General features: G+C 59.9%; 3 protein-coding genes across 3 annotated transcripts; 2 read left to right on the forward strand and 1 right to left on the reverse strand.

The window, feature by feature from the left end:
* Positions 1-445: 445 nt before the first annotated feature.
* EHS24_005428 (uncharacterized protein) lies at positions 446-2,128 on the forward strand (the record flags this gene model as incomplete). Its single annotated transcript, XM_028620952.1, has 2 exons — positions 446-1,161; positions 1,411-2,128. 2 exons carry the CDS (start codon positions 446-448, stop codon positions 2,126-2,128), a joined length of 1,434 nt encoding a protein of 477 aa, XP_028471827.1.
* Positions 2,129-3,821: 1,693 nt separating this feature from the next.
* EHS24_005429 (uncharacterized protein) lies at positions 3,822-7,287 on the reverse strand (the record flags this gene model as incomplete). The annotated part of the gene is made up of 7 exons (XM_028620953.1): positions 3,822-4,349; positions 4,398-5,528; positions 5,584-5,917; positions 5,980-6,262; positions 6,301-6,388; positions 6,443-6,679; positions 6,724-7,287. 7 exons carry the CDS (start codon positions 7,285-7,287, stop codon positions 3,822-3,824), a joined length of 3,165 nt encoding a protein of 1,054 aa, XP_028471828.1.
* A 4,580-nt stretch (positions 7,288-11,867) lies between these two features.
* Positions 11,868-12,112, forward strand: EHS24_005430 (uncharacterized protein; the record flags this gene model as incomplete). Its single annotated transcript, XM_028620954.1, has 2 exons — positions 11,868-11,939; positions 11,993-12,112. 2 exons carry the CDS (start codon positions 11,868-11,870, stop codon positions 12,110-12,112), a joined length of 192 nt encoding a protein of 63 aa, XP_028471829.1.
* Positions 12,113-15,190: the final 3,078 nt, after the last annotated feature.

Raw genomic sequence — 15,190 nt, forward strand, 5'->3', positions numbered from 1 at the left:
GGCGGGGCGAGGTGGGGCAGGGACCGGCACCACCGGCATGACGGAGGCGGCGACCGCACACCAGGGAAATAGGCGAGGACGACATGGGGGGTGGGCGCCAAAAGGGGGAATATCGCTCAACTTGCACCAGTCTCTTTTGTCGTCCGGCACGCAGGCTTTCTGTGTTGCGGGCAAGAGACAAACGAGGAACAACCCCACTGCTGCAGACAGACAGACGACGACAACGACCACGACGACTGACGCAGCGTATGCATTACCCGTTATTGGCCGAAAATGGCGTTGGACTGACCCCCCCACCCCCGTCGGCCTCGGTGACCACCCACCACCCACCCCCACGATCCCACAGGCGTCTCGCCCTTAATCCCATATCCCTCTTTGGCTCCTCTCCATCACTCTCATTCACATCTCACTCACCGCTCTCTCCCCCACCACCACCACCACCACCATGTCCGTGGCCACCGCTACCGCTGCACCCGTCCCCAACGGCGCTGCTGGCACCGGCGCTCCGGCCACCACGACAGCTTCCTCTTCCACGGCCAACAACGCCCGCTCGCCATCCCGTTCCCCAACCAGAGCCCTCGTGCCGTCCCACTCCATCCTCCGCCCATGCAACGCAAAGGGCATCCCCGTCGGCCCCCCAATCATCCCCCCTCCCAATGTTCGCTCGGTCAGCAGTCCTGGCCTCCAGAGAGTCCCACTTGCTGCGGCGGTAGCTCCTGCTGCTGGGCCCCCCGACGCTGCCCAGCCAGCAGCAGGCGGCCCCGTCGATGGCAGCGGCGTGTCCAACTCGTCCAACGAGTCGCTCACCACCACCTCGACCGTCCCCTCCATGTCGCCGTCGGCAATGTCCAACGCGTCGACCTTTGCATCCAGCTCTGACCCATTCTGCGAGGAGACCGAGTCGTCATTTGGGGGCAGCACTCCCAGGTCGTCCATGTACTGCGCGTCGCCCAAGATCCGCTTTGGCTCACTACCCGAGAGGCCCCCCGAGCTCCGTCGTCGCAACTCGATCACGCTCGGTGTGCTGGCGCGCAAGAACATGCTCACTGCGCAGGGTACCGTGGCTGGCGGCTCGACCGTGAGCGCCAACGGTACCCGCAAGATCATGATGACCGACGCAGAATGGGAGGCGTACCAGCAGAAGTTTGCCTCAAAGAACGGGTAAGTCATGGTCCTCCCCCCCCACCTCCCCACACACCCGGCCGCCCACTCTTGGCACGGCGTCACAACGCTCTATGCCCTCTTGTCCCCATCGCTTTGTTGCTGCGCGTCGGCAACTTGGAGGCGCGGGGGCGCATGGGTGTGCCCAGCTGTGACCATTTTTCGGCAACAGCCGACGTGCCTCCCTTTGTCTGGTCGGCACACCCGATCGCCCACCTTTTGGCACACGTCGCTGACGTTTTCTTCTAGCAACGCCAACGCTGTCGACCTCGGGCAGGTCATGTCCAGCGGCGCAAAGAAGCTGTGGGGCAAGGTCCGCCGTGGGTCCAACACGAGCCAGACGTCCAACTCGTCGTCCACCCCGTCTGTCACGGGCCGTGGCAGGTCGGACAGCACAGGCGCAATCCCCGTCTCACCTCGCGCAGGCCCCATGGTCGATGTCGCACCGGCCATTGTCGAGGAGGAGGAGCCGCACTCGGCGCCAGCCAGCCCTCGCCAGGGTGCCCTCCAGATGTCCGGGACCACAGACGGCGACGAGACACCCCGTCGTGGCCGCTCGCCATCACCCCCGCCGCTGTCGCTCCAGCACATGGAGGAGGTGTCGCACCACCACGGCCACCGTGGCCGGTCACCGTCGCCTCCCCCGCACCCTCTGGAGGACGAAGACGAAGAGGACGACGACGAGGAGCGCTTTGCCAACGGCCAGGACGACGACGAGAACCGCAGCCAAAACAGCAGCAGCAACAACAACGAAGAGGACCACCGCACGCACGACGATGCCGATGCCGAGCATCTCTCGCACCACAACTCGACCGCTGCCGCCCTCGGCTTTGAGCTCCGCGACTACAAGAAGCGCCCAGCATGGGACCGTCGCGGGTCCGCCCACTCGATCCACTCCAACCACTCGAGCTCGAGCCTCAACCGTCTCGCCGACGGCCACACACACGAGGCCACCTCCCAGGTCTAAGCGTCAAGTGTGTGCCACGACCGGCCGTGGCCGTGAATGTGCGATGCACACGCGCACGCACACGCACACAGCCGCGCGTAACTTGATCCAACGCCCACACCCCATATATCTACCCGTGGGCACGACCTATCTGTCGGCTTGTTCGTTCTCCCATCTCGAGCATCACCACCTCCACCCTGTCACCTTTGTTTGATTTTAGCATAGAGAATTCGCCCAAAAAGGCTGTTAAATGGCCTGCCTCCCCCATCTCATGCCCTCACTCCCTGCCAGAGCGCTCGCCCGAAGCAGCGTACGCGGGTCAAGTCGAGTGGCGAGGGGGGGCACAGTGTACCAAAAGAGACCGCGATCCGTGTCTGTGACTGCATGTAACTTGTTCTGCACCAACACCAACACCAACACCACCACCCACGTGGACACAAGACCACTTGGCCCACTTGGCCCACTTGGTTTACCCAGCACTGACGTCGACACAGGCCTCCGTCTGTTGCACACAGCCTGGGCCCCCGTTCATAAGACCCTCACTCCATGTACCAATGTCGACGACGGCCTGGGACGGACATGCCCGAGACACCGACCGTCCCTCCCACTGCAGCCGTCGTCGTAGTGCAAGCCACAGCAGGTGCTGCAAGTACGAGCAAGCCACCGCCCGGGGCGCCGGACCGCATGCCGGCGTACGCGAAAGAAGCCACGCGCCGCGCCCGCGCGCGCATACAAGTCACACACCAGGTGTGCCGTTTAACGCAACGCCGGTAACGACGTTTGGTGTTGCGTAAACCTTGGCTCGCACCGACCCGGGACCCGGGGATCCAACGATAGGCGAGACGTGAGACCTGGCGGGGGCACGGGTGGCGCGCGTGATGAGGACCCGTGGGGACGTCTGGACGCTGGCAGTGGGACCCGCCGTGGAGGCTCCGTCCCCCCAACCTTTGCATTCCGGGGCCACTGTTGTGCCCGGGACCGTCGTGTTACGCAGTCACAGCCCCTTTTCGGGGACCGTCGCTTGCAGAGCAGTGGCGGTGGTGGTGGTACGTGGTGACATGCTCGCAGCTCGGCTTTGGGCGGGTATGGAGAAATACACTGCACGGAAATACGCCGAAAATGAAGCTCCCATGGGGCCACACGACGCGGTACGTGTCGACGCGATCAAGTTGCACTTGCACCCGTAGATTACAGGCAATGCGTGCTGCAGCAACGATGTACATGCTCACCGGTCGTCGTCGCCTGCAGCCTGTGGTATGTGGTCTGTGATATGTAGTCTGTGATGTGTGATGTGTGAGACGAACGGTCAAAATGCATGCCTACGGTCTCTTTGTCTGGTCCTCCCAGGTTACGGTGGCGGGCCTTTAGGAAATGTCTTGTCCCGTTTCTAATCGATTAGAAAATTAGAACATACCCACCCCTGTTCCCTCTCAAGACCTCCTGTGCCCAAGAGTCAGCGTGCAACCGTTCAGAGTCAAATGACGGGGTTGGGGGACCCGTGAGGTGCTTGCCATGTACGTTCGAAATGGTGAGGCACTCACGCATGCCTTCGTGGAAGTCTGAAGACCTAAGAAGGGCCACCGCCTCACCGGACTGGCGAGGTGAAGTGTGGCACAGAGGTAACACTGGTCAGTCGTGTGGGTTTGCCAGTCGCCCTCGTCATCTTCCGCACTGCTGCATCGGATACACTGCAAAGACTGCCCTCGTCACCGAACTACTGGCCAGAGCAACGCGCCTCGATCCACGCGCGCTCACGACCGACCGTCGTGAGGTTTTCGCATGGGCCGTCCTCGCGAACCACGACCACGTCCTCGATACGCACACCGCCGACGGGAAGGTACTTTTTCAGCACCTCCTGGTCGACAAACTCCGAGTCCCAGACCTTGTGCGTGTCGAGCAGCTGCGGGGGGAAGTAGCAGCCAGGCTCGACGGTGAGGACCATGCCGGCGCGCAGGGGCACGCGGATACGGAGGTACGCGTACAGGTGGGCGGGGGTCGACGACGACGTCTCGGGGAGGTCGACCTTGGTGGTGCGCAGGTACTGCAGCGAGTCGTGGACGTCGAGGCCCAGCGAGTGCCCGAGACCATGCGGGAAGAAGGGGGCCGAGATACCCGACTGGAGAACAGCCTCGGGCGTGCCCTTGAAAATACCCAGCTTGAGGAAACCGTCAATGAGCACCTTGTGCGCGTGCAGGTGCAACGTGTCCCAGTGGGCACCCACACGGACGAGATCCTCGCATTCCTGGAACGGTTAGCTATGTATCTCCTGAGAGGTGGGCGAAAAGCTAACCTTTTGCATCCTGAGGACCAGCTCGTAAATTTCGCCGGCACGCTCCGTAAACTTGCCGCCGTTGCCGACGGGGATGGTGCGCGTCACATCGGACGCGTAGCCGTGCCAGTCGCAGCCGGCATCGACAAGGAGCACCTGGGGCTCAAACGAGCCCGTGTGCAGCGAGAGCGACGGGGTCTCGTGCGTGTGGTCTGCAACGTCGCCACAGCAGCCACGGGCAAGGCGGCGCGGCGTGAAGGTCGTGTCTCCAGGAGCACGAGGCCTGGCCGTGGACGGGAACAGGCGGTCGTTGCAGACATAGTGCAACGTGCTCGCGCGCGATCCGGACGCGCAGATCGGGAGGTAGGCCTGCTCGGCACCCATGCGCCGGCAGGTCGCCACAAAGAGGGCCTCGGCATCGGCCTCGCTCTCCACCTCCCACTGGGTCAGAGTCTCGTGACCCGTACGCTCCTCCTTGACGTTGGTATTGGCCGTCTTGGCTCGCAGAGCAGCAAAGCGACCGAGCTCGCGCATAAGAACCTCGTGGGCGCCAGAGGTGATCTTGTTGGCACGGCGGATGAGGTCAATCTCGTCCTCGGTCTTGGTAAGACGAGCAACGTGGAGCGCATCGCGGAGGAGGTCGGTACGGTGCTTGAACGCTCCGGCGAGCGAGAGGACGTCCTGGGGGAGAGGAGGGAAGTCGTGCGTGAGCGGGAGGGTGTGCAGGGTCACGCTGGCGTCCGCGAGCGGAGTGAGAGCAGCCTTGAGCTCGTCCGTGTGGCCCAGCTTGTCCGTGTCGAAACGGCCGGCGGCATCCTCGAGCGTGGGGGGCGCGACAGACCACATGGTCTCGAGCGGGTCGGCACGGGGAATGAACAAGGTGTGGTGGAGCTCATTGGCACCGGGCTTGAAGACGATCAGAACCGAAGTCGAGGGGACATCGTGGGCTCCAGTGAGATAGTTGAAGTTGGCCTCTTGGTCTGCAGGGCGAAGGCAATGAGGGAGACAGGTGTCAAGGCGGCAAGATAAGCAGAGACGGCGCGTCAGCTTGAGCACTTGAAGGTAGCACACCTGGGACTTACGGTACGGCAGCTCGCGGTCAGTGTCGTCGCGGCACGACGTCGGGAGACCTTGGAGGAAGACAGCGTGGACCTGTGCAATCGTCAGACGCGCTCGTACAAGGTTGTTCTCAGCAGTGGCGACTCACACCAGCGCGGTCCGCCTCGGTAAGCAAGCGCGAGAGCTCTGTGGCGAGCTTGGCAGCGTGGGCGCGAGCGGGGAACTTGCTGCCAGAAGGAGCGGGCTCGGTGTTTCCGTTAGCGATGGTCATGGTGTGTTGGATAGATGTTGAATGGAGAGAAGAAACGATACCAAGGTTGTGGAGTTTGATACGGAGCGCGTGGGCGATCATCAGATGAAATCCGGCCAAGTCCGGCACCACGCGGTTACACGCACCCAATCTAAGCGCCGGCCGGATCTCCACAGCAGCCCCTGGCAAACCAAACCGCTCGCACCACAGGTTCCCGACAGCTATAGCTATGCTATGCATACAATCTATGACAACAAATGGTCTTTCTATGTAGTTTATATCCTGTCGATAAACACCTCAGACTTGGACGGCCGGCGTTTAGGCTTGGGCTTGGGCTCGGGCTGCACCGAAGACAGCAACTTGTCGATACGAGCCGCGTACTCGTCCTTGAACAAGTCTTCGTCCGTACCCACGCCCACATCGCGCGTCTCAATGGCGGGTAGTGGGTGTACAGAAGGTGTGGGCTGAGGTAGTGGTGGTGGTGGATTGTGCCCATGTGGCCCCGTCTGCCCCCAATCCCATGGCCAGCCAATGGTCGAAATACCCACACCGAGAATCACAAATGTAACAATGGTGGCTAAAGGTTAGCACGAAGAACGCTCCCTTACGACGTACCGATAGCTCGCCTGGTCGCTTCCCACTTTGCACTCTCAATTTCCGTGCGCAGGTCACCGACCGAGATGGTCGCACGGCTATTGATCTCCTGCAGCACTGTCAGTTTGTTGACACTGGACGTGGCAAGACTAAGACTACCCACCTCGATCATAATGTCCCGGTTCTTCTTGTCGTTACGGTTCTCGTCTTTGCGGTTGTTCAGGTCCAGCTCGACATCGTGTTTGAGCACCTGCATGTCGCCTGCCATCTTGTGTTCGACGCGCTCCAGCTCGCGGCGCAGCGCGCCGACAGTGTCGCGCGCCACCTGGCCCGTGTTCCGGTTGCGTACATTGAACTCGGTGCGGAGCTTGGACATTGCAGCCTTGAAGAGGTAGGCCTCCTGGCAATGTTAGAAGCCAAAACATAACAATAACAACAACCCACGTTATCGAGCTCCTCCCTGCTGAGCATGTTGCCAGTGACGCGCTCTGTTCGATCCACGAGCACCTCGCGCGCGCCCTCCATAAAGTTCTTGGCCGTCTGGAGTGGCAGTGACGCCCTTTCCAGGTGTGACACGAACGCGTGAGAATCAAACGGATGTCTCACGCGCCGACGCGTCGCTAACGCTGGTGTCGGGAGAGGGACGGGCGCCACGGCCAGTCCGGCGGGGTTCGACTCGTCCAAGGTCGAGTCGCTGCTCGCTGCCCCCGCCGCCCAGCCATTGCTTGAGCTTTGATCTGACGCCGAGGCAGAGCTCCACTGGTAGATGGGGTCACTGGAGCTGTAGATAGAGTCGTACTCTGGCGACTGGCTGGACGAACTGGACAAGGAAGACGAGGTGGCGTCATCGGGAGGCGGCATGCCGATGACTCGAGCGTTGTCATACTCGTTTGTCTTGCCAGCGGTGTTGATGGAAATAGCTCGCGGAGCGCCCGTCCTCCCGCACCTGCTCTGTGCAGCACGGGAGGATACGCTGCGCAGAGCCTGTAGTCGCCTTGGGGTGATCATGTGGGGGGTGGGGCAAGGGGAGTGAGGATGATGGACAAGAGGGAGAGACACCAATTGACGGCCAGTGTGTGGTCTCTCTCTCTCTCCAATGGCGGTGACATGGTGACACCTGGCGGCTTGGCGGCTACTTGCGGGCCACAGCCGCAGCCAGCCACGTGGGTGGTCACGTGACAAGACCACACGTGGAACGCGCGCCTGCACTTTGATCCCGTTCCCTGCATGGAGAGGAGGGGGGTTGAATATATAATTTGGATCCATGACGACGTCTGTACTCCCTCCCGTCGTGTACAAACGGCCACTGCTGCACCACTGTGGCCATTTTCCGCGATTAATGGTCGTTGACATCTGACATCTGTGTGGGGGGGAACACCCGTTGTCACGGCGTCGATGTAGTCGGTCGTATTAGTGTTAACCCCATTCCAGTGAGGACACAGGCGCCTGATAACCAAGTACACACGGGTAGGTTGTCAACCTCGTGACTCCCCTGTGGGTGTCCATTTGCGTTGCGGTTGTGTGGCTGCAAATGTCTGGGGGCTTTGAGGATCACTGTCGACCTTTGTGGCGTCTTCCTTATGTGCCATACTTTGGCCACACCATGACATCTTGATAGGAACCAGGGACCAAGTCCAAAGACGCCGGGTGACTGCTCACTTGTGACATCAATGTTCCATGGACAGAGAAGCAAAAGCACAGGCAGACTGATAATGCCCTCAGGTACACGGTCAAACGAATGATAAACATTTGCTTTCTCTGTAGAGCCCGGCTGTTGCCAGGTTCTAGTACACGTACATACCCCCCTCCCCCATCGACACAACGATGATCCACGCACGCGTCTACGGGCGACTCTGCAACTATGGCACTCCTCTCAAATGACCTCGACGATGTGTTACTTCCAATGGCACAATGGCGCAACTCTTTTCGAAAACGCCTCTTTGGGGACTCGATGACTCGGGGGACAATAATCGTTTTATAACATTCCATCACACGGCGCTTATCAAAGCCCGCCAGTACGCGAAGCGGTGTCCATGACGCGTTCGCGCTGTCGCCCAAAGCATATTCCTTTTCGCGAGCGCATGCCCCATGATATGACCCCGGTTCCACGGAACGGGGCCCGGGACTAGACTCGGAGAGCATGCGAGCAGAAGAACCATTCGATGCGTCTGTGCTGGCGTCGGAAGAGAAGGTGCAATCCGGCAACAGCCGAGAATACGAGCGACCCGATCCACATTCACCATAGCGAGTGGCGACCGGTCCTGTATTGATTTGTACAAATACAAACAGACTAAGCGACTCTTTGAAGAGCGCCATCGACCCCCCACAACCTGTCGCCGTCACCCAAAAGTCCAATCCACTATGAGCAAAATGTTTGTGAGACGTTTCTTCTGTGAGCTAACTGTTGTCCAGATACCGCAACGGAAAGGAACATTGCCTTGCTTGTATTGTTGAGCTCCAGCAAATGGACGTGTCGGCCAGACTCCAGCGCGACAGTTCCCACAGCACTGCGGAACCCCCCATTTGTCGGGAAATTGTCATAGGAATCTCCACCTTACGCCAACTCTGCGGTGAGTGTGCTGTGCCCCTATCTGTCCCAGTGAGCATCGACCGTGAAACTATTTGGACCCAGCGGTCAAAAAAAAGGAAAGGACAAAGACTACATACACTACTGGAGCCCGGCCGTTGTTGCGTAAGCCAGGGGGTGGCCAGGGGTGGTGGTCCCTCGCTTTTGGCTGAGTCATCATCATCGTACATAATATCACATGATGGCTCGAACACGGCGAGGCACAGAGACGGAATGTGGAAGAGAGGGGGAGACAGCTCGAGCGGGTGACAGAGACTGAGATCCATGAGAGATCGGGTCATGTGGCGTTTTCATTTCTTGCCGCGGACCTTTAATGCTCACTCTCTGTCTCGATCTCTGCCTTGTTTGTCCCTCCGTTCCAGCCCCCCCGTCGGGCCCTTTTGGCTTACGCCACGCATCCGATACCGGTCAGAACACACTGCGGGCACCTGCGTGTCCGTGGTCTGTCTGTCTGTCTGGTGCAAGCGCATCGTTCTCGTGTCTGCTCTATGGGCCGTCCCCTTGACAGATTGTCCATCGCTATTGCGTCTTCGATGCATGACAATTCTCGTAGACACCTCTCAGTGCAGTGCGACTCGGTGGACGAAGACCGTTTGCGTGCCTGGGACCGCTCCGCAGCCAGTCCGAAACAGCTGCCGTCCACACTAGTTGGACTGCGGTCTGGCGTTACCTCCAGGCGTTGTTCTGGCCTGGACCTCTGGCATACTCGCAACGTTCGTTGGCACGGTTTGGATACGAGTAAAGCAGCTGCTTTACCGTTGTTTTTCTGTGTCGGGCTATGCGGTCGTGCTCGTTGTCCAGGCTCCAATGGGGACTGGCTGGTCCAATGTCGACCAACCCGAGACGTCGAGCGTCGATGACATGGCCTCCAGCAACCTTCCACTCGCTGGTCCCGAGTGGCCAGTCCAGCCCCTTGTCATGGAGAGCGCAATGGGGAAGACATGGCAGCCCGCCTGGTCACCATTTTGCATCGAGGCATGTGCTAACCATTTCAGTTTGAACGAGCGCGGAAGCCGGATGTCACAACTCGGCTCCTGAGCGCGGACCGACGCCAGCCACAAAAATGTAGCCAAAGCTGCAACTCAACTTGACACACTGTGCCAACATTTTCCGACTTTGACAGCATAACATCCCATTGCACGACGTCCTTGACGAAACCATCATCCTCTGGACCAGCAACGATACACTGGCGTCGCCGCAGTGTGGCACAGATCCCAGCATTACGTCACTGTACAGCACGTGTCGGTTCGGGTGGCTCCGCAACATGGCTGTGGATGGTCGTTTGAACAAGTCGATACAGTGGCGCCCACGAGCTTCCCGAATTATCAGACGCGGTGTCTAGCTGGTAACCTTGAACTCGGTATCCCGGATGTCAACATTGGGGATGCATGCTTGCTGGTGGAAACAAAAAGTGGGCGGTCGGGAAGATGTGGTCGGGCTGGCGCTAACAAACGCAGTGACATACCGCAAAGTTATTTGAGCCGGCCTCCCCCACCACCTCGGACAGTTCCACAGCGACACGGCGGAGACGCAGTGTCCATCTACAAGGATGTCATTATGTTGGCGCTCACTGGACACAACAGTGCCAAGTACATGTCACTCGTGGTTGGGCCCTTTACTGGACGTGGACGAAGCCAGGTCCTGTTGCCAAAACCTGATTCCCGGAAACCGTCACCGTCGCCGGTTTAGGAGGACTTTGTGCTCGACCATATCCTTCTTTTAAACAGGCTTCCTCATTCTCTGGATGGCAGGTCGGCTACAGCCATCCTCTGCAAGTCGGTTTCGGACAGAGGGACGGCTTGCATCGACAAGGAAGGTGATGGGGCCGGCTGCCGGCCAAAGCGAGAGCTGACCATCACGCCCACTTCCAAACTTGTCCGCCCGCCTACCTGTCATCCTGTACTGCAGGGCCTGCATCGACTGGGTCTTGGCCACAAGGACCTCGCTCCCTCGTGAACGTCAATTTGGCACGTCGACACAGGCCACGGGTGACTTGTACGCGGTCTCTCGATTTCTGGTGGGACCGAGATCTCACTCGGTGGCGACGTCGCATCCCCGGTCCCTCGAGGAAGATTGCCCAATGGACCGCCCGACTACCACCCATGTTATCCTGCTCAAAATCGGTGACGGATCGCGCCACTCATGGCAGCAGTCGACCTTGGCCGTCATTTTGCTGTCAGTGGAAACTGGCCCGGAAGGGAGACAAGACGCAGAGACGAACAAGTTGTCCGACGCAGCCATGTTCCGAACTGGACACGGCAGCGTCTGGGACGTAGAGGTCAAGCATAGATTACTTGCTTATTCTGCTCGTGCTGATATGGATATTTGGCGGGCCTGCGCCTGGACTGGACAAGAACTGCGCCTGACTGGCCATGGACGCTGTTAGTCACACCACCCCAAAAGTTTCTTGTCCCAGTTCCACACTGCTGCCCCGGCTCTGTGTGAGCATATTGTCCCCCCACTGTTGCGGCGGAGTCTGGAGATAGTGTGTGCATGGGTATGGCACTCGACTGTGGAGATGGTGATGATGAAGAGAGGAAGATAATGGCGCTAGGTCGCTCCTCAATCACCGCCCCCGGTGTACTGGTCGCCTTCCGTGACTTGGTCTCGCCACTCGTCTCGTCTGCCTGTCCTGCTTGCTATACATGCTGCACGTACAGAGGTTCCAGGAGCACACGTGTGGAGGACGGCCCCCACTGGTCGTTGAGACGCTGTCGACAGGACATGGGCCTCTCCCGCTGGGAAACAGGAAGGTGGATGTGGAAGCCTCAGCCCCCGACGCGACGATGGGCTGTACACCGTCCACACGCTGTCCGGGCAGTCGGTCCAGCCACGAGAGACGCTTGGATAGGAAGGAGGACGAGATACACACCATTGCACACCCCAACAGACAATGGTGGTGAGCTGTGGCACGGAATCTCACAGCGGCGGAGCCGATTCCACAGCTCGAAACGCTCCGACATGGAACTGCCACGATACCGCACAGCCCGCATCCACCACCATGGACAGTGTCAACGGATGTCATAATGGTATCGCTACTGAAGGAGTATCACCAATGCGTTTCCAGCACTGTGTGAGTCGCGCAAGCAACGCGGAGAAGCGCCCAAGAGCTGATTTCGGGTCTAGATCAAAATATCCCTGGACGCGACCACGAGCCGTCCCGTCTCCACCGCCACGGCCTTGCGCGATGCCAAACATAATGAGCAGGCCACGGAGGGGATACGGCACAAGCGTTCTAGTGGGTAACCACGGCGCTGCAACACGCTGGTCGTCGGAGGGGACGTTTTCCTGGCGCCGTCACCCACATGGCAGCGGGTCGCGCGAGCCGTCCACTCCTCACCGCCAGGACATTCCGCCATCCCAGACATAATGTGATGGCCGTGGCAGGGATAGAGCAGAACACTTCTGTGGGGTTTTCCCCTTGCTGGAAGGGGTTTGTGGACGGTGGGGACGATTTCCATCGGCTGTCGGAGCAGACCACCGGCGCGTCCACGAGCCGTCCGGTCGTCACCGTCATGCCCCCTTTCCGTCGCATGTATAATGCGCAGGCCACGACGAGGGTACGACAGATCAATTCCTGTCCGTCACCACAGCTCTGTAACGCGACTGTCGACGCTGGGCACCTCATCCATGGACCGTGGGAGCTGGTATTGCCGCACGTTTCCCACGCGGTCGGTTCGTGGCTGATTTCGGTCGCATTTGCGCTGAAATAATTGTCATGGCACGCCGTGGAGCATGTGAGCATGCTGCATCAGAGGTTTGAAGTAGATCGCTGCCGGTGTTGAGTGGTGGGGGCGGTTGTCGCGCATGTCGGAGGGAATGAGAGATCGCACTTGAGAGCGTCGCACTCGATTTGGGTGGGTTTGTCGGTTTGGACCGGACGCGCGCCGTCGGCGAGTGGGGTTGGCGACGGTGCGCGAGAAATGGCACGAGCTCGTGCGATCTAATCCACACGCGTGAGTACGCCCCTGCCCTTGCCATTAGCAAGTATGTTGACGCGTTCCAGCAGCTCAAAAGTTGGAAGGGGGAAGCGGGCGACGGTGGTGGACGGGACGGGGAGATGTGCGGCGCTTTCGGTTGCGAGAGGTTTTGTGGATCTCTGAGGACTGCGTGGAGCCGCATAAATATTGTCGTGGAGAATGAGCAAGGTGAGCATTCACTGAGCGCTGTGGATGTTACGCATGCAAGACGCTGACGGAGAGCTGATGGATGTGGAATGGACAACGGCGCCCAAAAGTGGACGGCGTGGAATGGCTCGTCCCAAAATCAGCTGCCTGCCTGGGAACTCCACTCTCGCAGGTGTGCACGTTCTGAGGGCCATGAAGGAGCGCTCATGGCGCCCCCATGCAAGCGCAATATTGCTCGTGATGGTTGCGCCAAAGTGCATACACTGCGTAAAAAGGAGGTGATATGCCCCCCTCTGACGACCGCTCGTGACCAAGCGCACACCATTGCCGGCGGCCCAAAAATCCACCGCGCGCCGAGGACGAAAAATACGGCCAGAAAGCGATCCATGCCCAGCGCGTATACGTTCCATGACCGTGACGGAGCGCATTAACGCTGGATTTTTATAGTAGAGGGGTGGGGAGAGGTGGATGGGGACGAGATGGATGAGAGAATGGGCAGCGTCGATTGACGTGGAGTTTGTGAAGCGAGTCCTGAGACGCCAAAACGCCCGTAAGCGAAACGAGTGGCCAGTGGCCGTCGTCACATCGTTGACACCATTGCTGACACGCCAGCTGTCATCCATCATGTAGTACAATAATATCGTCTCTTTCACAGCATCTGCACGCCCCCATCCCACTGCCTGGCCACTTTGCCACACGGCAAACGCAACGCAGGACAGTGGCAACGACCTCTGTGCGCCACCTGTGGTTCCAGCGTCGTCTAGCACTTTCCCCCCGTCCTCGTCCTCGGCCCCCCTGCTCGAGTCTGCGCGCCTCGCGCGCCTCGGTACACCCACACCCTCTGCACCATGTTCCCCGATCGCCGTGTCTGCGTTGGCAAGCTGCATCTGTGGCTCCTTGTGACGACTGTCGACGATCGTCATGTCTAGAGTAAGCCAAAACCAGGCCGGGGGCGGTCACGAGCGACACACCACAGTTCGCCAACGTCTATCTCCCTGAAGAGCACCTACACAATTCACGGCCCCCGGCAAGGGAGGGAGGGGACCGAGATGGTGCGGGAAATGGGCGCGGTCACGCAGCACAAGTTGGCGCAGCTCCGAACCCCGATTAGGCGGTTGGCCGTTTACCTGCCTGGAGAGGCCTGTGGCCTGTGGAAGGATGCGCGCCGAAAGGGTATCCGTCGGGGGGGCCAAAGGTGCCATTCACAGATGTGAGTTTTTACCCACCGGTTCCTGAAGCATTTTGTGGGTGGAATGGATCTCTGGTTGTGTCGTTTTGCGCGCTGTCATGCACACTGGCCATATTGGCAAGAATCTGCCACCATTGGCGACAAACTGCCACTGGGTCCAGAGCCACAGCAACCAAATTGTACGAAATGTGAAGATGTGATGTCGTGTGGCCGCCCCCAGCGCCGACTGGCCACTGGGCTCCGGCGACCTGTATATATGTATATCCCGCAACACCCACCCACCAAGTACGACATGTCATCCGCCTTAAGCTCATGACGTCGCCGATCTTGTCTGTGCCTGCGGCCCGCCCAAATCGGGTGGCAACCATGCCGACATCGGGGCGGGGGCCAGAGTGGCCAGAGTTGATCTTCCTCTCGCTCCCCACCGTGTCCAAGCCGTCACCCTGGTCGAGCGCCGCCTTGCCTTCAGCAGTGCCAGACGGGGATCCAGACCACACCACACATCGCAACGGAAAGCATGTCTCTGTGCCGCATGGGACGGCGTTGCCGTGTGGAGCAAGTCGTCGAGGCCGGCTGCCACGGCGACCCCTGCCCCCTCCTCGTGGCCACATGGCGCCACCAGCAGAATCCCAGACGTCCCAAGGCGCCGCGCCACGGAGCGGAGGCGGGTGGGGGTAGGACCAGAGGGGGCGGGCGGGGCGGGCGTGCATGAGGGTGGGCGGCAAAAAGTGTGGCTGGCGCCGGCGAAGAGCGGAGGCCATGCCATGTGCATGCCTGCATGCCTGCCTGCCTGCCATGCTGTCCGGTGGGGGCAGTGGAGCACAAGAACAAGACAAGCGTCGAGGGCCACCTACTTCTGTCAGAGCACGCCGCTCGTCTCCAGCCTTTGCGGCGGTATGCCACACGTCACCGCCACCACACATGCCTCCCCCCCGGGCGCCTGTCTGTGCTAGAACCTACCATTGAGAACACGCCATCGTCGTGGTCTTCCTTTGGTGTTTCCTTTGA

This window comes from Apiotrichum porosum (genome assembly GCF_003942205.1).
Source record: "Apiotrichum porosum strain DSM 27194 chromosome Unknown scaffold_22, whole genome shotgun sequence".
Taxonomy (NCBI): Eukaryota; Fungi; Basidiomycota; class Tremellomycetes; order Trichosporonales; family Trichosporonaceae; genus Apiotrichum; species Apiotrichum porosum.